Genomic DNA, 25,653 nt, shown 5'->3' with positions numbered 1-25,653 from the left:
ATTAAAAATTTAAGACCAGCCATAGAACGTGCATGAAGACTCTTCTGACTATGAAAAAATATATTAATTTTAATTAATTAAATCCGTTACAGTCTATCATTTTGTTATTTATGAGCACAATTATGAGTTTTATGTAAGTTTTTACAAGATGAGAAGATCATTCTTAAGATTGACAAAATTTGATAGGAATGTACTTCTTGGAGTATGGAGTTCAAAGTAAAAACATTTTAAAAAAATATGATGCTGTTACTTTGTTTTTATTTGAGATCATTTGATTCAAAGCTGTTTTAACTGATGAAATTCGACCGAGTTTTCTCCTTTTCTGTTTTTTTTTAATCCACAATATTAAATTGACGTCACTGTTTATTGATGACATCAGCGGAGCACTCGGCCGCTCCTATTGGACAGCAATGCGGAAGTGAGGAGCAAGTTGAAGCTAACAGTAGGTAGGCTGTTGTGTTTTTCTTTGCACAGTTTTTGGAGACATGGCGCTGCCAGCACCGCTCAAACCCATCCATCACTACCTGGAGACCGCAAAGGAGCACGACAAACGCGACCCGGTCGTGTCTTATTACTGTAAGTGTGCTAATTGTGCTAACCTTAGCCTGAATGCTGAGTTAGCTTAGCATGAATGTTAGCCTCCAACTTTTCCTCAACAAATGGCTTTTGTAAAGACTTAATTAATCAGAGCTTTAATCTGTCACTTTGACTTTAAAGTCGTTAACATTTATAATCAATATCGACCCGAATGTGACAGTCTGAACTTCATCAGAGATGTTTTGTTGCTAAACCTCGGATTGAAGACAGTCTTTCTCTCTCTCTGTGTGAGTGAGTGTGTGTGTGTGTGTGTGTGTATATAAACTACAGTCTATATGCAGTTATATGTATATAGTACAAATAATGAATGCTGATATTTTATAAGTTTATAAACAAGAGAAAGGGACTTATATTTTGGTGTGCGTCAGCGGTCCTTTGACGTCATCAGGTTCCACACAGTCCCAACATGAACTTTAAACAGGAGCCCAAGCCTAAATTGTTCTCAGTCACCTTGTAAAAACAGACGGTTCAAAAACAGACCTGACCATGTAGTCTGCACCTGATGCTGTGCATCATGTACAGACTGCCATCGAGCTTTTCAATCAATCAGTCAATCAGTTTTATTTATATAGCGCCAAATCACAACAAACAGCCGCCCCAAGGCGCTCCACACTGCAAGGCAAGGCCATACACTAATTACGTAAAAACCACAACGGTCAAAACGACCCCCTGTGAGCAAGCACTTGGCGACAGTGGGAAGGAAAAACTCCCTTTTAACAGGAAGAAACCTCCAACAGAACCAGGCTCAGGGAGGGGCAGTCTTCTGCTGGGACTGGTTGGGGCTGAGGGAGAGAACCAGGAAAAAGACATGCTGTGGAGGGGAGCAGAGATCAATCACTAATGATTAAATGCAGAGTGGTGCATACAGAGCAAAAAGAGAAAGAAACACTCAGTGCATCATGGGAACCCCCCAGCAGTCTACGTCTATAGCAGCATAACTAAGGGATGGTTCAGGGTCACCTGATCCAGCCCTAACTATAAGCTTTAGCAAAAAGGAAAGTTTTAAGCCTAATCTTAAAAGTAGAGAGGGTATCTGTCTCCCTGATCTGAATTGGGAGCTGGTTCCACAGGAGAGGAGCCTGAAAGCTGAAGGCTCTGCCTCCCATTCTACTCTTACAAACCCTAGGAACTACAAGTAAGCCTGCAGTCTGAGAGCGAAGCGCTCTATTGGGGTGATATGGTACTATGAGGTCCCTAAGATAAGATGGGACCTGATTATTCAAAACCTTATAAGTAAGAAGAAGAATTTTAAATTCTATTCTAGAATTAACAGGAAGCCAATGAAGAGAGGCCAATATGGGTGAGATATGCTCTCTCCTTCTAGTCCCCGTCAGTACTCTAGCTGCAGCATTTTGAATTAACTGAAGGCTTTTCAGGGAACTTTTAGGACAACCTGATAATAATGAATTACAATAGTCCAGCCTAGAGGAAATAAATGCATGAATTAGTTTTTCAGCATCACTCTGAGACAAGACCTTTCTAATTTTAGAGATATTGCACAAATGCAAAAAAGCAGTCCTACATATTTGTTTAATATGCGCTTTGAATGACATATCAATCCGATTGCAGTTTGACTTCACCTAGAGACATCCCAGCGGCTACGGCAGATGCCTCCAGATGGCTTACAGCGTACTGGATTCTTTTTGTGTGTTTGTGTGTGTGTGTGTTAATTCAATTCAATTTATTTAATTTATATAGCGCCAAATCACAACAAGGTAAGGTCTAACCTTACCAACCCTTAAAGCAAGCACACAGGCAACAGTGGTAAGGAAAAATTCCCTCTGATGATACCGAAGAAGAAACCTCAAGCAAACCAGACTCAAATGGGTGACCCACTGCTTAGACTACAAGGTTACAAGGTTTTAACAAAGTTTTACAAAGCTGAATAAACAGAAAACAGGAATTCAAAACAACATGACATAACTAAAGAATTTGTATTTGATGAGAAGTCCATACAGGCGGTTATACCACGGGCAGGGGTCAGCCAGCAGTCCTCATGCCGTCAGTGGGCCTGTTCCTGCTGCAGTGTATAGTCCAGCATCCTGTCTTCAGTAGCTGTCATGCTGTCTGTACCTCAGACAGAGAGGAAAAAGAGCAGAATCAGTCCCCCAGAAAAACTACAGGTAAGGTATAATTCATCAGCAGTGAATTGACAGGAAAGCAGATAAAATACTAAGGTGATTGCAGGCTGCTAGCCCTAAGGTTCACTAACAGACCCAAAATTTAGATAAAGTTGAGGCTGAGACCTGTTCTGTTACTAATAAAATTAATTTAAAAGGGTAGGAAGCGTAGTACCATACTATGCCAGTATGCTAGCCGTACGAAAGGGAAAATAAGTGCGTCTTAAGTCTGGACTTGAAAGTCTCTACAGAATCTGACTGTTTTATCTCTGTACGGAGTTCATTCCACAAACCATGGGCGCGATAAGAGAAAGCTGTGTGACCCACAGACTTTTTCTTCACCCTGGGGACACAAAGTAGCTCCGTGCCCTGACAACGCAGAGCTCAGGCTGGTACGTAGGGATTAATTGGGTCAGCTAAGCAGGGACGTGCTAGGCTGTGAATAATCTTCACGGTGCCTCTGTACTCTGATTGGCTGTCACCATGCTCTACAATAAAAATGCAGGTTTGCATGATTCATACTGTCAGCTGTATGAGCATAAAAATAGCAAACAAAATGTGACCTTTTGATCTCTAAAAATAGGTCAAGGTTAGCCGTCTTTGAACTTGTTCAAGCAAGGTCTGTGTTGCACTTGTGTTGAACACAGAGAGACGGACGGACAGACAGATGCAAAGTCTTTGTAATACCTGATGGCTATATTTTGGCCTCTGGTAATAAAAATGTGTCTGTGCTTGTTCAAGTGTGCACATGTAAAGTGGGCTTTTGTCTGTCTGCGACTTCCAGTTTCTAAAGCCTTGTTAATTATCGCAGGCTGCTGCTGGTGGCCACTGTTACTTGTTGCTGAAATCCACGGCTTTTTTGGTTTGTTTGTTTCCCCCACATTTTAGGGCGTTCACCACCAATTTGATGGTGGTTGAAATTCTGCATCCTGGGTCAAAATATGCAAACAGTCACTTCAGGTTTTCACTCTATTTATGCTGAGAAACAGGTTCATCACTTTACACACATAATGTCTGTTGGATTGAACACTTCAGACATTTGGACACAGTGCTGTTAATAATGATCTTCATAAAACAAAAGTCCAAGCAGTCAAAGAGTGAAACATCAGAGCCAGGCTGTGTTTGAATGATTAAATAAAAAAAGCCAGACTCAGACTAAAGGCTGTTAGTGCTCCCTACAGGCCATTTGTGGTGTTTCTGGGCACTTTTTGCTCATTGTTTGAAAATGTTTTAACAGATTAATGAAAAAACCCAGCTCTTTAATGAATGTTGGTTGGTGCACATCCTGCTGGCAGAACTTTGTATGAACCATGTAACTGTCTTTTTTTCTGTCTCTTTTTTTTTTGCTCCTGAAGAAACAACCGGTGGCGTTTGTGTGCTTTTGTTGGTTTAGCTAAAGTCTCTTTGAGGTGGCAGCGGTACATTAAGTGGACCTGCTGGTTCTGTTCTTGGCAGGGTGTTGATTTCCAGATTACTTTAAAAGCTATTTTATGACATGGCTGCGCCCCTCGTTACCTCGCTCCGTGAAGGTTAAAAACAAACTGGGACGTGCTCTTGTTCCTTTGTTTGTTCATTTATTTTATTATTTTTATTTTTACAAACCAGTAACATGTTTTCTGCTTTCAGCAGACATAGAACCTCCCTAGACAGAAGGTTCAATATTAACCATGGCCTGATGGTCCATGGTTACAAAAGGTCCTCTGTGGCCACCTTACTGCGAGCCTTCGCAGATGTAGTCAAATATTCAGATTCCTACAGTTCAGCAAATGCACTAATAACATGCCTTTTAGTTGGAAATGCAACAGAATGAGTCAACAACACAGTGACATAACTGTTGGCACACTGTTCTGTCCTCGTGGCCGGCTGGATCGGCGCTGACAGGGATACTCGCGTACGTTTAGAAAGCTGACTCAAAATGCTTATTTCAGATTTCAGAACTTTAAGTAGAAACAGAGAAGTCAGGCTGCAAAATAAATAAATAAATAATTAATCAAAAGGAAACAAATGTTGGGGTGAATAGAAACAGGAGTTTGAGTGGCTGAAATGTGATTCATCTTAGGAAGATCTGTACTAATTCTCCTAATGAATTTATCTATATTATAATGGCCAAGTGGCGTGTGTGTGTGTGTGTGTGTGGGGGGGCGAGCTTCAATCATGCAGAAACCGGGAGAGCTGACATTTCCCATTTGGTGTGCTTATGTATTATAGGTCAAGTCTGAACGCTGCAAAAACAGAAAGTTGACAGGACAAATATTTTTGGAGAAATTAGCAATTTTAGCTAACCAGTAAACAAGGGATGTTGTGCTGCAATGCAGCATAGGGATTTAGGGTTTTGTATTTTAAATGTTATTGTGGTTCATGTTAGTTTAACAGTGTTGTTTGTGTTATTGATTTATTTTTTTCTAGTTCAGTTGGTTTAGTCAGTTTAGTTAAGTCTCATGTTGCCATTACCATGAGTGCTTTAAGTTTCATGTTGTCGGGACCATGATTGTAAAGTGCGGTGTCTTTGGTGTTTTCTGCCACAGTCTCTGTTTCTGCATGTCTGAAAATAGAAGCACCTGCTTGTGGCAGAATGTGGAAAAGACAAAAAGGTGTCTGTGTGTGTGTGTGAGACTTCAGTCACGGACAAACTGGGGAGAGGACAGTTTTTATAGTTTTTATTTTTTTTATTTGTGTATTTTGATTGTGTATTTGAATCTTTTAATTTACTCACTTATTTGATTTTGAACTGTTTCGTGTGAGGCGCCTTGAGGTGACTTTTGTTGTGATTTGGTGCGTTATAAATTGATTAAATTGAATTTACTGTTTGGTATGTTTATGTATTTTAGGTCAAGGATGAATGCTGCCAAAATGGAATGTTGATAGGGCTAATATTTTTGGAGAAGCTACAGATATTCACTAACAACACTGAATAATGGATGTTGCTAACTGCATTCTGGACTTGCACACCATTCCAGCATGTGGTGGTAAATCCTAATTATATTAAAAGCATGCATGCATGATTTTTATTTAGTAAGTTCAATGTAAGTACATAATATAATTGTAAATGCGTTAAAAATACATGGATGACACAAGAAAGTGAAAACACTTACTTCTATTGTGGCCCATTTCAAAATCAAATGACAAAATAATCATGTAAGACATTCATGTTACTGTTAATGTTTATTTGATGATTGATGACTTGATGAGGAGACTGTGTTCGGGTTGGAAGTGAGGAAACAAATGGATTTCTATTTTTTTATAATGATGCAGAGAACACAAGATTTATCTTCTTTCTGTTCCTTTTTGTTCATGTAAAACTTATGCTTATGTAAGTATGTAATGAATGAATGAATAAATGAAATAATATTAATAATAGTGTGTATATGATAACAAAGATCCTAAACAATTTATAAATGCATTAAGACAGGAAATAACCATTAAAAAATTACATAATTAAAAATAAAAGGGTTGAGTTCTTCTAAAAACGGTTGAGGTCTAAGGTTCTAAAACATTCTGGACTCACACACCATTCCAACTCATAATATAAACTTCTCTTAATTTATTACCACCCTAGAAAAATGTCAGCTACCTATTTTGCAAACAGGACCCAATCTAGAGCCCATGGATCCCCACGGACAACACGTTAGTCTACTGAAATATCAGTTTGGAAAGAAAGTTGTGTAAATTGCCATTTTTGTGTTATTTATTATCTATATAATGTATGTTGACCTGTATAATTCTTGTGTGTCATCAAAAAAGTTACTCCCACTCGTACAGTATGTCAGCGTTGGAGGGGGCGGGGCATCATTTTGTGACAGTGTCCTGCGTTATTCTCACATACCTGAAAACTGTCTCCTTCTGTTGGACTCTGACTTCCTCCTGGTTATCAGGCCTTGTTGTGGCCCTTCCTGTCCATGATGTCAGGTTCCTGATCAGAGGTGATGTAGGGACTTGGATTGAGGGTGACTTTAGAGCTGGAGCTTCCCCATGGTTCCTATAATTACATACACTTGGCGTGTTGCTCACACGACGGTCTGTAGTGACCTCTGCTTCCCCTGTTGACCCTGTCCCAGGTCACCTTTCAGTCTTGTGAACCTGCTGAGCTGCTGATTCTCATCCTTGTTTATGACAGGAACGTCTGTAAAACAGCAAATGCATTTATTTTCATTGCTAATGGATTGCTTGGAAAAGAAAATGAGTAGATTAATGTAGAATGTCATGAATCGCTTTCTGGACAGGCTCGTGTTTGACCTACATAAGAAACAAGTTTAAAGAGAATTATGTTCGGTAAAAATGTGGTTTGGACCTGCCGCTGGTCGATACCTTTTATACAGCGCTCAGACTCAGCCTTATTTCAACATGTCAGTCTGAATTAGCCCGCTAACACGTATTTTACTTTATGTCCACCTCAAAACAGGCTGATCAATACCCCCCCCCCCAATCGGTGTAATGAAGGAGCATAACTCACCTGATGTGGCTGTATAACGGCGTTTGGCTGCCTTACAAAGGTCATTTCACACTGATTGGATGGTTGACATTATGAATGTGCTCTGGAGCTCCACATCCTGCTGACTCCACTGTATAGGCATTTAAAACTGGTGCCTTCAGTTTTTTTTGTTTTTTTTTTTCCACAAAATGGACAAAACTTACTTTATTTTGAAATGTATTTATTATAAAGGACCCTTATTTCCAGGTCACAGCTACCTGGCACAAGGTTCAAAGCTCATGCTGCATTTGATGGAAACTGGGAACTCAGAATTTTCAAATCACAACCAGGAACCATGTGGAGACACACACCATAGATCTGCCTCAGTCTTTGATTAAGCCCTCTTAGACTCGGGGTCCACAGCTTTGATAAATTTTTCATATGTATTAAAAATCCCACGCTGGTGCTTGTGAGAGCCATCGGTTTGGCATCCCATTGTCCACAGATGGACACAAATGTAACGGCACAAAGATGGTCTTTGTGTCGTGGTGAGCGGTGACTTGCTGACTGTACGGACTGGGGAGCCGCTGTTTTTTTTTTTTTTGGAAATGTTGAGTGTTCTGGGCTCACCACGTCCATCCGGTGAAGCGGCACATTGTTCTGTTGACATTGTTCCAGACGAGGATCCGCTCTGTGACTCAGCGCTCAAATATGAGCTGAAAACATGAAACAGGACTTTACTCCAGTACAAACCATGGCTGAACCACCACATTACACCACCAGGGCGGGGAAAGCGTGTTGATCTGGGTGTCCACCTGAGAGTTTGATTTATTTTTTTTCTCTCTTTCCTCTGCTGAGTGTTTTTTGTTTGCAGCATTATTTTGAAAGTGATGGAGTGATTTCCCTGAACCTGGGTGGAACTGTTGGCTTGGCGTTGTCGCCCATGTGAACATCTTCTTGCAAATACTGCAAGTTTGCTGAAAACAAGTCCCTCTGTTTTTTTGTGTGTCTTGGAGCATCACTGTGGAGTCATGCAGGACATTAGTTGTTGCTGGTGTTTACCGTAGCGCGCGGAATTTGTTTGTGATTGAGTTGTCTGCTTTTCAAACCTTCTGGTCATTTTGCCTGAAGCTTGAAATTGAGTGGCTGCATCACCGGAAGCGAAGACTGAGTGCTAATTGACAGGTGAGGGATTGTGGGAGTTGGACTTTTCTCGTCAGAACCATTCTGGCTCAGGTGGTTTTTTGTTCTTTTGCTTGGATGCGTGCAGGTATTAAAAAAAAAAAAAAGGGGAAAAAAGCACGACTGGTGGAGCGGCAGAGTTTTACTTGAGCCGTTAAAGAGTCATGCTTTGTGTTCTTCTGGTGCAGGTCGTCTCTACGCAGTGCAGACGGGCATGAAGCTGGAGAGTAAAACACCAGAGTGCCTCAAGTTCCTGACCAAACTCATGGACCAATTGGAAACGGTTAGTCCAGACAAAAACCAATTCCCCTGCAACATGGGAACCAAAACCACAGCACATGTCCTGATACAAGCTTAATGAAGCAGTATTCAATGAACTGATTCAGTGTTTGTTGACCACACATGACAAATCTATATTAAAGCTTTTTTTGTGTCACTGAATGATCACTAATTCTACTGCAAACCTCGTTTTCAGCACAGTGTGTGTGTGTGTGTGTGTGTGTGTGTGTGTGTGTGTGTGTGTGTGTGTGTGTGTGTGTGTGTCCATGCTAGATGTCAGATTCTTTAGACACCTCATGATTCAATTTGATTAAGAGTCAGAGGGCTGTGATTCAAGGACAAAACAGTTATTGATACATCTTTTTTTTTCTTCAGGCTTTCTTTTTGTAATTATCCATGTTGAAATTATTTCCAATATATTCTGTATCAACAGCCATATTTGCGCCTGTGTGGATCTCATTACATGTTTTTTTTTTTTAATTTAATTTTTTATTCTAGCCCTCCATTCCACCTGTGTAAGCGTGGCTTCAGTCTGAATATTATCACGCCGGTAAAAAAAGGAAGGTTGGACTCGCTTCTGCAGCTTCTTCCTCTCTTGATGTGCACACTGACTGTGCTGCACTGATGCACTTTGTCCTCATGTCAGGAGAATTTCAACAGCAACGCTTGCACGTGCACTCCACCACAACAAATGAATTAATGTTTCAGCGTATGTACGTAGAACTTGAAACCAGATTCTGTGTTTTTTCACACCAGTAAAGTTGTTTTAACTTGATGTAAACATGTTGATTTGAGAGAAACTGGTTTTGAAATGTCAGAAATCATCTGAATTGTATATCATCTAAGCTGAAAAGTGTTAACATGTTTTCTTTTGGTGAACTTGAAGGATTGATAACTTAAAAATAATCAGCAGAAAATTAAGTTCTTCTCATGCAGGCGGCTCATGTGGTTCAGCAGGAACATTTGTTCTGGTCTTTCTTTATACACATGCCGGTAATTTCAGCTCGTCCACTGAGACCAGACTAATTAGACTGTGCACAGTTGTTTTGACAAGGAGGTGGGAGGAGCCTCCCAGTGGGGGTCAAACAAATGAACGTTTTCCTGTTGGAGTCCATGTGAAGACAAGGAGAATTACTGGAGTGTCCAAAACCTCAGAATGTTTCCTTTCGGACTTTTATTTCTTGAGTTATATTTAAAGTTCTTCATCGTGGATGATGGATGGAAACTTGTCTTTGAGGTGATGGACAGAAACTAGTGCATCTGTCTTCTTATTCCCTGATGTCCTCACTCATATTTACAGGACATGTTGGACTCATTAAATTTACTTACCAGACCCATTACAGCCTCGGTGCTCTCGGCAGCTTCACTCCCGCTGGGACATTGGAAAATCCCTCATTTAAAAACCGCTTTCATGGCCAAGCCGTCCACAGCGTGTCGGCTGCAGGCGCCGTGTTCAAAAAGCAAATTAGATACTGAAAGGTGAAATGATAACTGTGGTTACGAGGTCATATCCTGTTTATTATTATTATTTAATCTGAAAAAAAGAAGTGATAATTAGGTACAAAAGCATGAATTATTGCAGGTGAAGGCCCAAGGTGGTTTTAATTCATTTATTTTTCAATTTTTTAGCTTAGAATGTTGACAGGTTTTGGTGGACCATGTGACCCTTGTGTGTCTGTGGAATTATTCCTGGACAGACGTCCTGCAGATGGTGTGAAGGTGGATTGGTAAAAAAGAATGAAACAGGTGTAAAGTTGTGGTGTCTATAAAACAAAATGTTCAACGGTTTCATTTCCATCCAGGAGTTGGTTCCAGAGTTAAGTGTAGCACTTTGCATAGCTGCGCCTGGTGCCAGAGTGTGAATGGCTGAATATCTGGTTTCTTTGTTTTCAGTGCCTGCTTTCAGATGGAAAGAACTACACATAATGAAATTCACTTTGTGTTTGGAAGCCTTCAGTCATTTTAACATCCTCGTCTACAGAATCCAAACTTACACTAATGAAGAATAGACTTTTAAAATGACACTGTCAGCATTCACGTGCACACGGCCCCAACACTCCAATTCACTGAATGTTCAGAACCTGAAGGACCATGAATGACGGCATCCGCCGTTAGATTGTAACCATTTGTCCTGCAGTCAGCGGCGTGCTGGTTTGCCTTTGCTGCAGTGCTAATGCTTTGATTGAGCTCACAAACACTGAGTCCATTCAGGCAGCTCAGGTCCACCTGCTTTAGTGATTTTACAAGAAACCCGAAGCCCTGCTGGACGCTGTAATGGACCGAGAGAGAGCGCGGCTTTCATGAAGGAGAGAAAATCCAGCAGCAAAAGTTGCACTTGTTCAGAGGATCTGACTGATGGCAGAACTCTGATCCGGCAGAGACGTCACGTGTCTAAAGTGTCAACACGTCTCCACTCCGAAAAATGTTTTTGAATGCTCAGCTGTGCAGGTGTCATTTTCAGTGTTTAAGGATTTTATTGTTTCAGGAAAAATCCAACCTTTACACAAATATTCAACACAACTTTTATGATGTCAAAAAAACTTATTTCCATTTGAAGTTTTACATCATGGCACCGCTGCACCTGTGACGTCTCTGTAATGTTGTGTGATGGTGGGTCTGTGGTCCGTGTTGAATTGACTGTGTTTCTGCATTGTGACTTTTCTGTCAGTTTGTTGTTGTTGTTTCTCTGTATCGAGCTGCTGGTTGATTGACACACCAGATGTCACAGTGATGACATGGTGCACACATGCTTTTAAATGTGATGTCTTTTTGTGTTTGGATTTGTTATGCAGATGAAGAAGGAGCTGAAAGACAACGAGTCCATCAGCCAGGAGATAGTGGGTAATGCACACATTGAAAACTACGCCTTAAAGATGTTCCTCTATGCCGACAACGAGGACCGAGCCGGACGATTCCACAAGTAAGAACCTCTGCGTCGGTTTGATGCCTTCATTGTTTGTTTCCTGCTGAATCTGCTTAATGTAATTAGTCACATTTTTAGTTAGAAGGTTGAACCACGTTGAGTCCCTGCCGGCTCGCCTCCTCACCTGCCTGATGATGCTTGCTGTGGTGGGTTTTATGACCACACCCACAGCTTGTTTGAGTTGAGCGCATCTCCTCCAACTGTTTGTATCTTAGCAACAAAGGTGGACTTCTTCCAGATTCAGTGTCCTCCTGGACTCAGAAACTCAGACTCAACTTCACTGTCATTCTAACCAATTAGCCGGATAGAACAAAACTGTTTCACAGGTCTGAGTTTTGTTGTATGAAATTTTAACTAAACATAAGCTAAGCAGGTAAAAGTGAATAAACAATAATAATAAAAATAACAAAACCTGTGTACAATAGCAGCCGCGGCTTAAGGTGGTCAGTGCAGCAACGATCAAGAACGTGCAGAGTGACTGACAGTGTGTGTGTGTGTGTGTGCGCGCGCACGCAAATAAACACTTATTATAAGAGGGAGCAGTTCAGCAGCCTGACTGCATCCAGGAAGAAGCTGTTTATCAGTCTAGATGTTTTTGACCAGATGCAGCGTGGTGTCCTTCAGGGGTCGGGGCAGTTTGTGAGCAGGGTGGGCGTGGTCACAGAGGATGCAGGTGGCTCTGTCTCTGCATCTGATGGTGTAAATGTCCCCAGTGGGTGGTCGGCTGCACTCCGTGGTCGTCTGTGCAGACGTTATCGCTCTCTGCAGTGCCTCCTTCTCTGCTACAGTGCAACCCCCACACTCCACAGTAAGACAGGAGGTTAGTTTAGTCTCCACCACACAGCTGTAGAAGGACCCGAGCACATCAGCCTCCAGTCTTGCCTTCCTCAACTTCCTCAGGAAAGAGAGGCCCTGGTGGCCCTTTTTCCTTTCAGCTGTGGTGTTTGTGTGCCAGGTGAGGGTCTTGGTCAGGTGTACCACAGGGTACTTGATGGAGGTTAGCTTTTCCACAGCTGCACCATCAATGTGGAGAGGTAGTGGAGCAGTTCCAGACCTTTGGACATCCAGAACCATCTTTTTTGTCTTTTGGGCATTTAAGAATGAGGTCACTTGTGCCAGGTCATCCACCTCCAGTCATCCCCTTCGGTTATGAGTCCAACCACGACTGTGTCATCTGCGAACTTCACCAGATTATTCTTGTAGTGCATCTGTTTGTGGTGAAAGTGTAGAACTTGATGACAAGTAGTTTTTATTTTATTTAATCAGGATAAAACTCACTGAGATTAAAAATCTCTTTTCAAGAGTGTCCTCGCCACGGGGCAGAGTTACAGACACAGTTACATTTACATAGAAAACACTTGAACAAGATAATACAGTCAGGTAAAACATCTGCAGGTCAGAGACTTTGTTTCAAGATCCAACAAGAGTGATTTAAAAGTGTTAAGTGGCACTAGCTCTTTCAGTCAAAACTCATTTTAGAGTTCATTCCAAGAGTGCAGTGCGGCAAAGGTAAATGCCTTTTTTCCATCTCTGTGCATACTCTGGGCACAGAGAGCAAGAGAATGTCCTGGGGACGCAGGCTGTAGTTGCCGTAGCTCCTCTGTTCAATGAGTCTTTGCAGATATGGAGGAACAGTTCCAAGAATACATTTATAAATCAGAAGGTACCAGTGATTTAGTTTGCAAAACACCAGAGATGGCCACCCCAACCAGGCATACAGACACAATGATGAGTCAATGACCTCATGTTTGTAATAAAACGCAATGCCCCATGAAAAACGGTGTCCAAAGCATGCAAAGATTCAGTTGAGGCATTCATATAAATAACATCACCATAATCAAGAATAGACATAAAAGTTGCAGTGACAAGTTTCTTGTGAGCGTCAAAAGAAAAGGAAAAAAAACAAGTTTTAATTTCAGTCTGAGTCAATTTTTGTATATGGAGCTTAAAAGATAAGCCATCATCCATTAAAATGGCAAGATATTTATATTCTGTTACCAACTCAATTTGATGCCCATCAAGTGACGTAACGGGAGACAAATGATCGGAAGTTGCTTTACTTTTGGAGAAAATCATGTATTTTGTCTTTTCCTAAATTTAAAACCAGTTTTAAATGATAAAAAGTGTTTTGTAGGCAATTAAAAGAACTTTGAAGTTTGTGTATGGCCAGTTCTGTCGTGGGCGGTGACATATATAACACACTGTCTTCTGCATACATGTGCAGATTTGCATTTGAGACCATTTTATCTAAATCATTTATATAAATAATAAAAAGTAGAGGGCCAAGAATCAAACCCTACACCAGAAGAGACAAACCTGGACTCTAAGTACTGCCCTAAGGTTTTATTAGTTCAAGGTCCCTGTGGAGAAGGTGCAAAGCCACAACCATGTGGCACGCCTCCTGGCACACAGGTGCCTCTGGACTTCACAGGTCAGGACACGACCACATCTGACCTGGCTACAGCGGGTCCATGGATGTCTTTGAGATGTGAGGACAGACCTGGGGTCTACTTGCCTGTCAATTCCTCAAGCTGGGACTTTCGGTGAGGAAGATTGCATCTCCTCCTCTCCTCTGTGTTTTTCTATCGCTGCTCTGACCTTCAAAAGTCTCAACTTCACCAGACTGAATTCTTCAAGCTGTATTTGGAATAACCATGGATCAGCTGGTCCCTCAATGCTATTGACACCATTTTTTCGACAAAGACATCAGGGCTGGGGGACCCTGCTGTGTGCCCAGATGGAACCTATCCTGCGGGCTATGTTCTTGATGCCTGGGAGAAATGACGTGTTGTGTGCATGGCACCACTCTCTGTGGAAGACGTTGAAGATTTATTATTATTTGCTTTTATGGTAGGAGGGCTGCCCTGACCTACTGGAAAATTGGCAAGACGGCTGCCACCAGAACCACAACCCCACAAATGTTCAGGGCGGCACAATCTCAGACTGCGTTACTTTTGAACTCAAATGCAAGTTGGAAAACATCTCAGAGCAAATATCTGCCTTGCAAAGGAAGATGTTGGAGACCAGGGAATATTCATAAATTAGATTTCCATGGTCAGAGGAGCCACAAATGGAATTTCGGTGTCTCTCTGTTTTTACCCAAAACATGGCAGCCTTATCAGCTACCGAAGGTCAAAACGCCACGCTTGTTTTTCTTCCAGAAGGATTCAACGGCCTTGGTGAAGCATTCGGCTCCCCTCTTATCTGCCCTCATGCCCTCCCCTACAGCCTGCTGTTGTCAAGGCAACTGCAGACTTTATCCACACATGGACAGATACATGGACTCACCCCCCCCTTGTGTTTCTGTCCCCGCCTCCGCTCTGCTACTCTGAGAGGCTGTACGGCACATAGCTTCAGCGACCCCATTACATGCCCCCACCCCAGCTTGGCTGGCTGCACAGGTAGCTGCTCCAGCCCACACTCCCATTGCCTCAATTCGGATGACGGACTGTTTCAAAGTTTAGTGTACATAAACAATCAAATGTATATGTGTGGTTGTTTTCGTTCTGATGTGTGCCATTGTTACGTTCAACTAGTAATAATTGTGGATCAGTTGCTGTATTTTTTTTGTCTGAGGTAATTGGGTGTGATATGAATGGCCCTTTTAAGCATCAATAAAGTTGTTTGAATCTTGTCGGGACCAGAAGCAGGAAGCACTGAAAGCTGTTTTTGTTTGAAGCCTTCTGTGTGAACCGTAAGCTTCAGCTCAGCTGCAGGTGAAGAAGTTCTGTCAGCGGCTGAGATGAGGAGCGGCGTCTGTTCTCAGTGATGTCACAAAGGGCTGGCATGCCAGAGGAGACTCTCAGCTGTCAGCCAGACCTGATTAAAGTTCCAATCAGATATTATTCTCAGCAGCTTCACCTTGGATGGAATGTCACCAGTGACTTATGAGGTTGATTTTAGGTAATTACTTCACAGCCAACAAGGATCACATTTATCCTTCATCTGAAAAAGATTTATTTCTTAACTTTTATCACAGTCTGTGTTTAAGCGTCTCCAGATGTGCACATGTGAAAGACGGCAGGTTTGACTTTTGGTCAGAGCAAAGAGAAATCTGAAAGGATCAAAATCTTAATTTCAAAGTTCAACGCCATCATTTGTGCAGAAACTGTGATCAAACGTGTGTGTGTGTGCATGTGATAAGACCATGGACCAATGAGCTGACAGGATTTTGGTGTGGTCCAGAGTTTGGTGCATAAATTTGCATACACGCTGACATCATGTGGTCACTGACGGCGTGTAACCGTGCGGAAGTGTTAAGTCGGGGCGTTACGTTCTGGTTTGGTTTTTGTTTTGGACCTGGCTCAGTGTCTGCATCAGATTAGCTCCAGGTTGATCCTGATCTTTGTGATCACCATGTTTTCTGGATTTCTTTTGGGTGTATATAAGTGCTCAGCTTCCTGTGTGATATCTGTGAACTGCTTTAACAAGAGGACAGCAGGGGGCAGTGTTGAGACACAACGCCGAGCATGTCCAAATTCGTGTTGGTCTGGGGAACATGGGAGGTTTGTGGAATAAGAAACTGGTTCAGTCAGATACTGACACAGGGTCGGTGAGGGGCATGATGGGACATCACTTCCAGCCGGTACGTTTGTCGAAAAGTCATCATGGTTTATGTGTGATCATTCTAAAGTCATCGTCCTTAAAGGTTTTAAAGTACCTGATCCACGTGGAGGGGCAGAGTCTCTTTAACACGTCACACTTTTTTAGTTCAGGATGAAAACCCCAAAATTAACAAAAACCAGTCAACTTTAAGCCGTCTCTGTACTCACTTTAATCTCTGGATGAAAAATTGGTCCAAAGGCAAAAAAAAAAAAAAGCCAATGAACAGTTAAGAACTTTTAAAAAAAAAATGTTTCTGTCTTTGAGTCACGTGTTTGAATTGAAGGCGTTGTTGGAGTCATCTCTTGCTGGCAATAATCTTCCTGGTTTTGTTGCTGGTTTTACTTCAGGTTTTGTGAGACTTTTGTCCCCAGTTAGCTGCAGGATGACATCACTGTGGACAAACTCATTTTACCAGTGTCGCCGGCCGAACGGTCCCCCCGAGAAATCAGTCCCCCCTGCCTTCACTGCGCATACGTCATTAGCCGCGGTTCAGTGATTATCACCTCGTTTCTGCTTCTAACTGCCTCCAGTCATCATCTGTCTCAGCCACAGATATCTGAAGCTTTTCTACAGCAATCATTTCCACAAATTCAGCATTATTGCATCATAAAAGACAGAGGACGCGATCAGAGCGCCGCGACTAAACGAGCTGCTAGCTGATACCTTCAATGTGCATCCTTCATTTCAAAGTATCACAGATTATCACCTCGTTTCTGCTTCAAACTGACTTTACAATGATTTAAGAGGTTTTACTTTGTCATTTGATTGTTAATAATCACATTAATCCATTTGATCACTTTGTGTGAAGAGACTCAGACGTGCTGCTGTGGTCTGAAATGACGCATGTGCAGTGAAGGCAGAGCAGACCAATTTTTAGGGGGGACCGTTCAGTGTGCGACACCGATTCTGGTTTGTCGTCGTTCAGGTGTCCAGTGTTTGCTTTTTTTGAACCTGTGCTTATAAAGTCCTTGTGATTGTCCCACCTGCACCGTTATTATAGATTCATGTTTAAAACAACACGGACATGTGTGTCACATGGAATGCAGACACTCATTTGAGCTTCTCAGACCTAAAACCAAAAACTTTAAATGAATTACTTAAAATGAATTAGATTCTCCACTCAGCCCCTGAAGCTTCTTATGGGTGTCTTGGTGGCTTCCCTCAGTTGTTTCTCAGATTGACATTGACACGTCCAGCCTGTGTGTTTTTTGACTGACTGTAGTTTATCAATACTTTTTCCATATCTGAATGATTGATTGATCTGATCTTTTCCAAAGTAGCTGTTGTTGCTTCCTGTTGGTTATCCTTGAAAATCTCCCATCATGCAGCTGGATTTTTGTCTTTTCTCAGTTTTCAGCCAATATAAATTTATTTTTGAGGTTTTGTGTTTTGGCTGAAGATAACATGATGAGCACAGTGAACCTTTGTTTATTGTTTTGTTTTGCAGCTGTCTTGTGTATTTCAGTGTGGCAGACTGGAGCTCGTTTTTGTGACCTCTTGGGGTTTGTGGACTCACTCAACCTGCACCTTTGAACCCACTGGGTTGGTTCTGTTCAGGACCAGGTTGGATGTGTGGTCTGTCTGAGAACAGGCTGGAAATTAAAATGATTTTTTTTATTTTATTGTCCATTACACTGAGGTGTGATTTCTGCTTCACTCAGCAGATGATGATTTAAAATGTGCAGCAGGAGAAGACGACTCACATCCATCAGGACTTTGACTTAAACTGGCTCAGACAGGAAACGAGTCCCAGTTTATTTTATTATCATATATATATATATATATATATATATATACACACACACACACACTTGTGCTCAAAAGTTTACATGATACCCTGACAGAATTTTTGCTTCTTTTTTTTTTTTGGCCATTTTTAAGAGAATATGAATGACAACACAACTTCTTTTTCACTCATGGTTAGTGGTTGGGTGAAGCCATTTATTGTCAAGCAACTGTGTTTACTCTTTTTAAATCAAAATGACAAGAGAACTACCCAAATAACCCTGATCCAAAGTTTACATATCCCTGTTCTTAATACTTGATGGTAAATCTGCATGGAGTAGACAGTTCTCAAAAACTGAGTGACTGTGCAAGAAGGAGAAGTGTGGGGAAAGCCACCAAGACACCCAGACAACCTAGGAGAAGTTATGGGCTGATGTGGCTGTGATTGGAGAAATTGTGCACAGTGCAAGCTTTTTGCATCACTACTCTTAGCGGGCTTGAGTAGTCTTCTTTTTAAGAAAATCGTCCTCTATTCCACTTCATCATGAAGATGGATACCTGGTGATACAAAATGCAAAGCTTGCTCACTCTTCTCCTTCTTGCAGTCACTCAGTTTTTGAGAACTGTCTACTCCATGTAGATTTACCATAAAGTGCCATATTGTTTGTATTTCTTTGTAATTGATGTAAATAAAGTCCAAGACATATTCAGTGGCAGCTTCACCATCAGAGAGTCTCGTCCACAAACGACCACAAAAGACTCCAAGCTGTCAGTGATGTTAAAGGGGGCAACACAGTGTATTAAGAACAGGGGGATGGAAACTTTTGTTCAGGGTCATTTGGGTCGTTTCTGTTGTCATTTTGATTTAAAAAGAGGAAACACAGTTGTTTGACAATAAATGGCTTCACCCAACCACTAACCATGAGTGAAAAATACGTTTTTCTGTTATTCATATTGTCTTAAAAATTGCCAAAAAAAAGCAAAAATTCTGCCAGGGTATGTAAACGTTTGAGCACAACTCTGTGTGTGTGTGTGTGTGTGTGTGTGTGTATATATATATGTATGTATATAAAATTAAAAAAAGCCGTGATCATTTAGTTTAAGATTCTCTGATTTACTTGATGATTTTCAGTCCTCAAAGATCAGCAGGATCCAGATTATGAAGAGGAGTTTCTTTTTTGTTTGTAAATGTTCAGTTTTATAAAAACTATCAGAACCACTGAGCGCTGAAGCTCATCCACTCAACGGTAAACGGAAAAAAATAACAAAATGGAAAAATAAGAGTGTAGAGAGAGTCTGAGTTTGTGTTTAAAAAAAAAAAAAAAAAAAAAAAAAAAAAAAAAGCATTGTCTGAGTCAGGGTGATGAAATGATCTGGTCTGAAGGATTCTGGATCCAAAGGACCCTGATAAAAGCATTTAGTGCTGGTGGAGGGACTGCGGTCTGACACTGTTCTGTTTCCTCAAACCTTCAGTCCCGGCTTGTATTGAATATGTCCATCTTCCCTCCTTATGGTGTCTTTCTCGTCTTTCTACTCTGATCTTCAGGAACATGATCAAGTCCTTCTTCAAAGCCAGTCTGCTGCTGGACGTCCTCAGTGTGTTTGGAGAGTTATCAGAGGAGGTAAGACCATGAGCCCGGGATGGTAAGAAGCACTGTGGATTACAGGTGACCCTCAGAATGACCAGAACATCAGACACCCTGCTGCTCTCATCTTTTGGAGCAAGCTTGAGTTGCTGTCCAGTGACTCAACGTGGATACGCTCCAGACCGTCTCCTCCCAAATGATCTGCCACAGTAAAGGCAGTCAGGCTCTGGACAGCCCATTTGAATCTGTTCTGTTCGGTGAATCCACTCAGTCGTGGTGGTTTTACATTAGCATCTTTCTGAGTCTGTGTTTTTGCTGATACGCGAGGAGAGAAAACAGCCACAAACACAACACGAAGCGTCCGGGCTTCGCCCACAAACAACAAACGGTCACAATGGTGGGTGTCTTCCTCTTCAGTCTCGTGTCTGTCAGCCGTGCACGCCGCGTGACTTGTCCTACTGTCTTCTTGTTGATGTGTGCAGCAGGTCCTCTGAGCAGGCTCCTGGTGGTTGGGGTAAGTTCCCTCACCTGTATCATTGTCTGACTGCAACATGCACTTTGTGTCGCCCAGAAACCATTAAAACCTCAACAGGACACTTTGCGTGTCTGTGCTGAGCCTGGACTCTCAGCAGGTCCACCGCAGCACAAAGACTCCTCAGATGGGCCGCCGTGCACACACACAGCTTCAGTTTCAGTGCTAAAAAGAGCTTTCAGCAGCTTCAGCCTGCGGGAGACACGGCGTGGTGGAAGACAGCTTTTCTGGACATGACCCCTCACCGAGTCCACACAGGTTCCGAGCCTCACCGGGTTCAGTTTAATGCCCCTGTTGAGTCAGAACTGCAGGTTTTATAATTAATAGAATCAGGACACTTGCAGGGCTTGGCCCATGTGTGATGACATCATCCATTGTTTGTTCCAGTTAGATTTTCAGTCTGATTACATGACTGTTATTAACAAAGATCATTTAGAAAAGAAAAACACAGAACTTTATGTATGTTTGAAAATACAACAACTTTAAAAGTCTCTCCTGTTGTTGAGTCACCGTCTGCTGAACCTACGCACTCAGTCAGTAACGTTACTGTTTGAGTTAACAGTGACGGCGTGACATCAACTTTCAACATGAACTCAGTTTGTGGTCGGCGTGGAAACTCCAATCAGAGTCAGTCTGTTTATTCTACATTTCTACATTTAGGCTACAAGCTAATCCGCTAATGTTAAATGAAGACCAAGTGGAAACCAGCGTTTTCTTGGCGGCTGTTGGATGCTTCCTTTTTGAGGGTGTGTCTTACAGTCTTGGTGGTTGGGGTCCTGTGATGTCTGTTGGGGGGGGGGGGGGGGGCTCTGGTGACCTGGTTCCTCCTTCAGCTATGACTGAACTCTTTTTATCATGAATGATTTTATTTATTTTTTAAGTTTATTTGTTAAAGAGTTTGACTGATTGAGATGTTCATCAGATAATTTCACAGTATATAATCCCAGACTGAGGATCAGATCTGGCTCTGCGCCGGTGTTTTCTTGCTGAATGTTTTACTGTTGTTTTGTGACGGCTACCTTTAGCCAGAGGTGAAGCAAACACAGGCGGGACGGCTGCGCTCCGCTGGCTGTTGTTGGAGCTGGAAACACACTTATCTGCTCCACACAGGACTTTGTTTCTTATCTGGACTGTGCCTGAGGAAAGCTGCTGCCCTCGTGCAGCATCCTGTCCCGTTAGCTTAGCCTTTACAGGTAATGCTTCCGCTGAGGCTAGCTGCTGTGAGCACTTTCACCCCGTGGAGACAATGTTTGTGTTTTTAGCTGTAACGGTCATCAGTTCTCATGCCACTCTGAAGCAACAGACACACCAGCTTCCTCAACAACTGACCTTTTGTGTTTGTGACCTCCATCAGAACATCCAGCACAGGAAATATGCTCGCTGGAAGGCCGCCTATATCCACAACTGCCTGAAGAACGGCGAGACTCCTCAGGCCGGGCCCCTGGCCATGGACGAGGACCCAGGTGAGACACACTGGAAAACCGCAACACATCAGCTGTGTTCGGGGCGTGATGTTTTGCGCACAGAGGCACATTTCCTTTGGTGGCGTCTGTGAATGGCGGCGGAGTATTGTGCGTCTTATCAGGTGGCAGACTGTGGCAGGAAAACCCTGCAGCAGAGATTAGAGTCGTGTTCAGAATGGATTATTCATGTAATGATGTTCTGCAAACTCCCTCACGTCCATCCAGCCTTCAGGGCAGCAGCAGCGCGTCTGTGGAGGTCGACCGCCAGACTGACAACAAGCAATTATGTTCAGAGACCAACCCGATCCGCTGCATGGAATTAAACAAGAAAAAGAAAAAAGACAGGAGTTTTATTAAAATTATATAATGTCAGTCTGGTTTCCATGGTAACAGCCCTTTGGTGCTACAGCGCCCCCACTGTCAGCTCAGTGCACCTACAGACAGCTGTGAGTTCTGTCTGTAGTCTTTAATTAACTCTGTCCCCTGTGACTGGATTCAAGATCTGTTGATGTACATGTAGAAAAGAAAACATGCTGTTTGACAGGATTTACAAAATAAAAGCACACGATTCTCCTCTGGATCTTCAACAGCTCCAAACCTGAAGTTTAATGATGATATTTACAGTTTTATGGAGATCCTCTGAGATCTGCCAACAAACCACCCAGGAGCACTTAGACTGATCAGAGATCTGCTGTTAAATTAGTTCAGAAAGAACAGGTTTAAGTGCATTTTTAAACTGTGGAACTGTGGAGTTGGATCTGCGATCAGAGAGGTTCAGAGCAGCAAAAAAAAAAAAGTCCTGCAAGTCAAACCACAAGAAGGAAACACGCTGTTTCTGAGTGAAGCCTCCGTGCGGGGCCTCACGTGACCTTGACAAGGGTTTGAGTCCAGAGACCATTGAGTTGTCACGGCAACAAGGGATGTGACTGACAGATGTATGAATGTAACCCGTTTTAATAAACTCTGATATGTAAAATGAAATGTGCTTCATCACACAGCGACACCTCTGATGGTTTTTTTGTGATTTTCAGAGTAGATGTTGTACTTCTGTAAATGGTGCCGTTGCTTATTAAGTTTGATAACGAGGACGTAGACGGGCCATCTCACAATAATCCCAACAGTCACCACAGTGCCACGTTTCCACCAACTGACACCCGCCTGCAGCAAACACATCCACATGTGAGGGGAGATGATTGATGGTGTTTAACGGCTGCAGTCTGTCGGCTGGCCTCTGGGCGTGTCCTCTGCTGGAAACCCAAACCAGGAGGAAGTACCATCTGTGCTTCTTATGTTGGAAGCTTTCAAGATAAAATCCATCTGCAGGTCTCCGGCCACAAGTGCGATCAGTCACATGACTGCGTGTGCAGTGTGCGAGGACAGCTGTGTGTCACAGGGGCGCGGCGCCCATCTTTATGTACAGTCTGTAGCTGGGCGTCGCCGCCCAAACACGGACCGCATCATCCAGACAGCGTGTTTGTTCCAGTTTAACGGCTCAGCTGTTTGTGCTGCATCTGTTTATGTTTTTACAGAATAAAAATCTGCAGTAAAATCTCATCTAAACAATGTGCACAAAAAACAAACAAACTTCTAATCAGTGATGACACAGAACAAAGTCCGTCCAGTGATGTCGACGTCCTCCATCTCACTGTCTCTGATCCAGAGTACCAAGCTGAGGGTTTCACCCATCAAGGGGGTTCCTTCAGGGCCTCTCAGTTCTCCCAGGAACAGGACCAGAGTTTGGGTCCAGGTTCGGCACCAGGCATTGGGTTTACCCCAGGTCCAGGATCAGGACCATTGGGTCCACCAGTAGTTCCAGGTGTCAGCAACCATAACAACATCCACATCCCCCCCGGGGCCCACGCACCGGCCAACACGCCTGCCGAGCTGGCTCCGCCCTCAGGTAAGACCCTCAGAGCTACTCTGTCTCCAGATGTAAGCAGGGTTTTGTTTACATCCTGGTCACATGTTTGACCTGTCACTCATCATTTGTTCTTGTTTCCATGCAGAAGCAGCCAAACCGGTTCCTCTGCCCCGGACAGTTCCCTGTGTGGATCCCACCTTACTCAGCACCCAGCAGCAAGGTAAAAACAATGACCAAATGCTTCAGGGACCACTCGCTGGTTTTGGTTCCTGGGACCAGTGGGGCTTGCTGCTCTCAGTCTGTTATGAACATTATTTGGTGAGTTCTGAGGAAACAGTTCAGGTTTATCCGTCCGCGGTCAGAAAAACAGGCTCCTGTTGTTTTGCGTGCAGACAGCTGTGATGACCCGCTCGTCCCTCCCTGGTCTGAGTCTGCCCTGCTGACGGACAGGACGCATGCTTCCACTTGTGCCTGTCTTCCAGGGACAATGGAGACGTTAAAGTTGGGGAAGGAATGAGGGATGATGACAGAAAGCTGACAGAATGAACGAGTAACTGGTGAGAGAAGAGCGCGTGGACACGGAGGAGGACCAGGAAGGACAAATGATTAGTTCACTGTTTTATGACCATAAATTGTCAGTGTAGCTTTTGATTTTATTTTTAATGGTTCTGTTGTGTTGACAGGAACTAACCTATCAAACGGGAAGGAAGTTGTTGTTGACCAATGAGCTGAAGGTATCAGTTTGATGTCCATAACACTGGCAGAATGCCATTGATCCAGTTTTGGATTTGATGGGCATCAGACAGGGTTCAGTAGGACTGTTGTACTGACCCCTGTCTTCTTGACCTCCATCACTCTGATGGGTTTAGACTGTGACCTTCACCACCTGGACTCCCTTTAACCGCACTGTTCCACTCTGTTCACACATCACATCTACTCAGTCAGTCTTTCATTCCCCTGCTCTCCAGAGTGTACCTGCACTCCTCCAGGCTTGTCTCAATCTGCTTCTTGTTCTCACTACATTTTGGACACCAACCCGATTATTACATCGTTAAACAATCAAGAAATCAAACTGGGGCATTTCTCCTTTTTTTTTTTTTTTCTTTTTTCTTTTTCAGCTGCATGGAGTTCCATTACGCCGCTAGCTGTTGCTCTGTGACATCATACGCAACCTCCGTTGGGTGGAGCGATGATGGGCTCAGGGTGGATGGACATTTGGGTAATGGCTGGAGGTTCTTGTCCTGGTGGTGTCATTTGGTTTCTGCAGCACATCTGGAAACAGGACCTGAACAGGAAACGAGGGTCTCTGGTTCTGTTCCTGTGGAATCTGCAAGAACAACGTGAAACAGACGCACTTTCTCTGTCTGCACTGTCAAACTGCATGAACATTTTATTTAAAATATTCATGGAATCCAAGCAAAGCTGATCTCCGAGCGAGGAATTACAAGTCTTCACCTAAATATGACTCAGCGGTTTGGAAACATGTTTGTGTGTGTTTTTTGTTTTTTCCCCTCTTGCAGACTTTTCAAAGCTCCTGTAGTGATTTACAGATGATGGAGCTGCTGAGGCTGAAGGTTGTTGTGTGTGTGTGTGTGTGTGTGTGTGTGGACACGGAGCAGAGGTGGTTTATATTTATTGTGTCACGTTCCACCCACCAGGGGGCGGCGTCCTGTCGGTGCAAAAAACTAAAATCGTATTTTTTTCATCTTGCTTTCTCTCTGCCACTCGTCTTCATGTAGAGTCAATCAATAATCAATCACACAGCAGACTGATGTAATGCATCATGCGCGAGATGCCGCTGCAGCACGTTGTTGGCGTCCATTTGAGCCCAGAACCCAGTTATCATATTATCAGCCGGTTTTAGACGGACCGTTTCTTTGGTGTCGTCGGTCTGATTGGGTCATGTGACCAGGTCTGGCGTGTTGTTTAGATCTTCAGTTTTCTGGAACAGTCTGACTCTGGTCTCTGCTTTACTCCCCATTTGTCTTTAAATTGATCTTCTCTTCTGTGGGTGCAGGCGGCGTTCAACTCTTGCCTGATGACTTCACGAGGGCCCAGAAGTACTGCAAGTACGCCAGCAGCGCCCTGCAGTACGAGGACGTCACCACGGCCGTCCAGAACCTCCAGAAAGCCCTGAAGCTCCTCACCACTGGCAAAGAATGAAGTCTTTGTCCTCCTGGGATTCTTTCCAGCAGCGCCAGGACGCCATCGTTCTGAACGTCTGCACACTGACACGTATGTGTGAACACGCCCACACCAAAAGACGTCATGACAGGAAGTACGTGGCAAAAAGTTCAGTCACTACGTCAAACAAAATACCTGAAAGAAAGAGGGGGAAAAAAAAAAGCTTTTTAAAAACAAATTGAATCTGG

General features: G+C 43.0%; 1 protein-coding gene across 2 annotated transcripts; it reads left to right on the top strand.

Annotated features, from left to right (window-relative positions):
- The first annotated feature begins 392 nt into the window (after positions 1-392).
- vta1 (vesicle (multivesicular body) trafficking 1) lies at positions 393-25,653 on the top strand. 2 transcript variants are annotated; one of them, XM_034162319.1, is made up of 8 exons: positions 393-576; positions 8,496-8,590; positions 11,379-11,506; positions 19,386-19,461; positions 21,312-21,420; positions 23,081-23,320; positions 23,424-23,501; positions 25,299-25,653. In XM_034162319.1, exons 1-8 carry the CDS (start codon positions 486-488, stop codon positions 25,442-25,444), a joined length of 963 nt encoding a protein of 320 aa, XP_034018210.1. In that variant the 5' UTR covers positions 393-485; the 3' UTR covers positions 25,445-25,653. The 2 variants fall into 2 exon arrangements, with proteins under 2 accessions (XP_034018210.1, XP_034018211.1); XM_034162320.1 differs by having other exon boundaries at positions 396-576; positions 23,427-23,501.

This window comes from Thalassophryne amazonica, chromosome 21, assembly GCF_902500255.1.
Source record: "Thalassophryne amazonica chromosome 21, fThaAma1.1, whole genome shotgun sequence".
Classification (NCBI taxonomy): domain Eukaryota; kingdom Metazoa; phylum Chordata; class Actinopteri; order Batrachoidiformes; family Batrachoididae; genus Thalassophryne; species Thalassophryne amazonica.
This window is presented reverse-complemented; position numbering and strand designations above follow the sequence as displayed.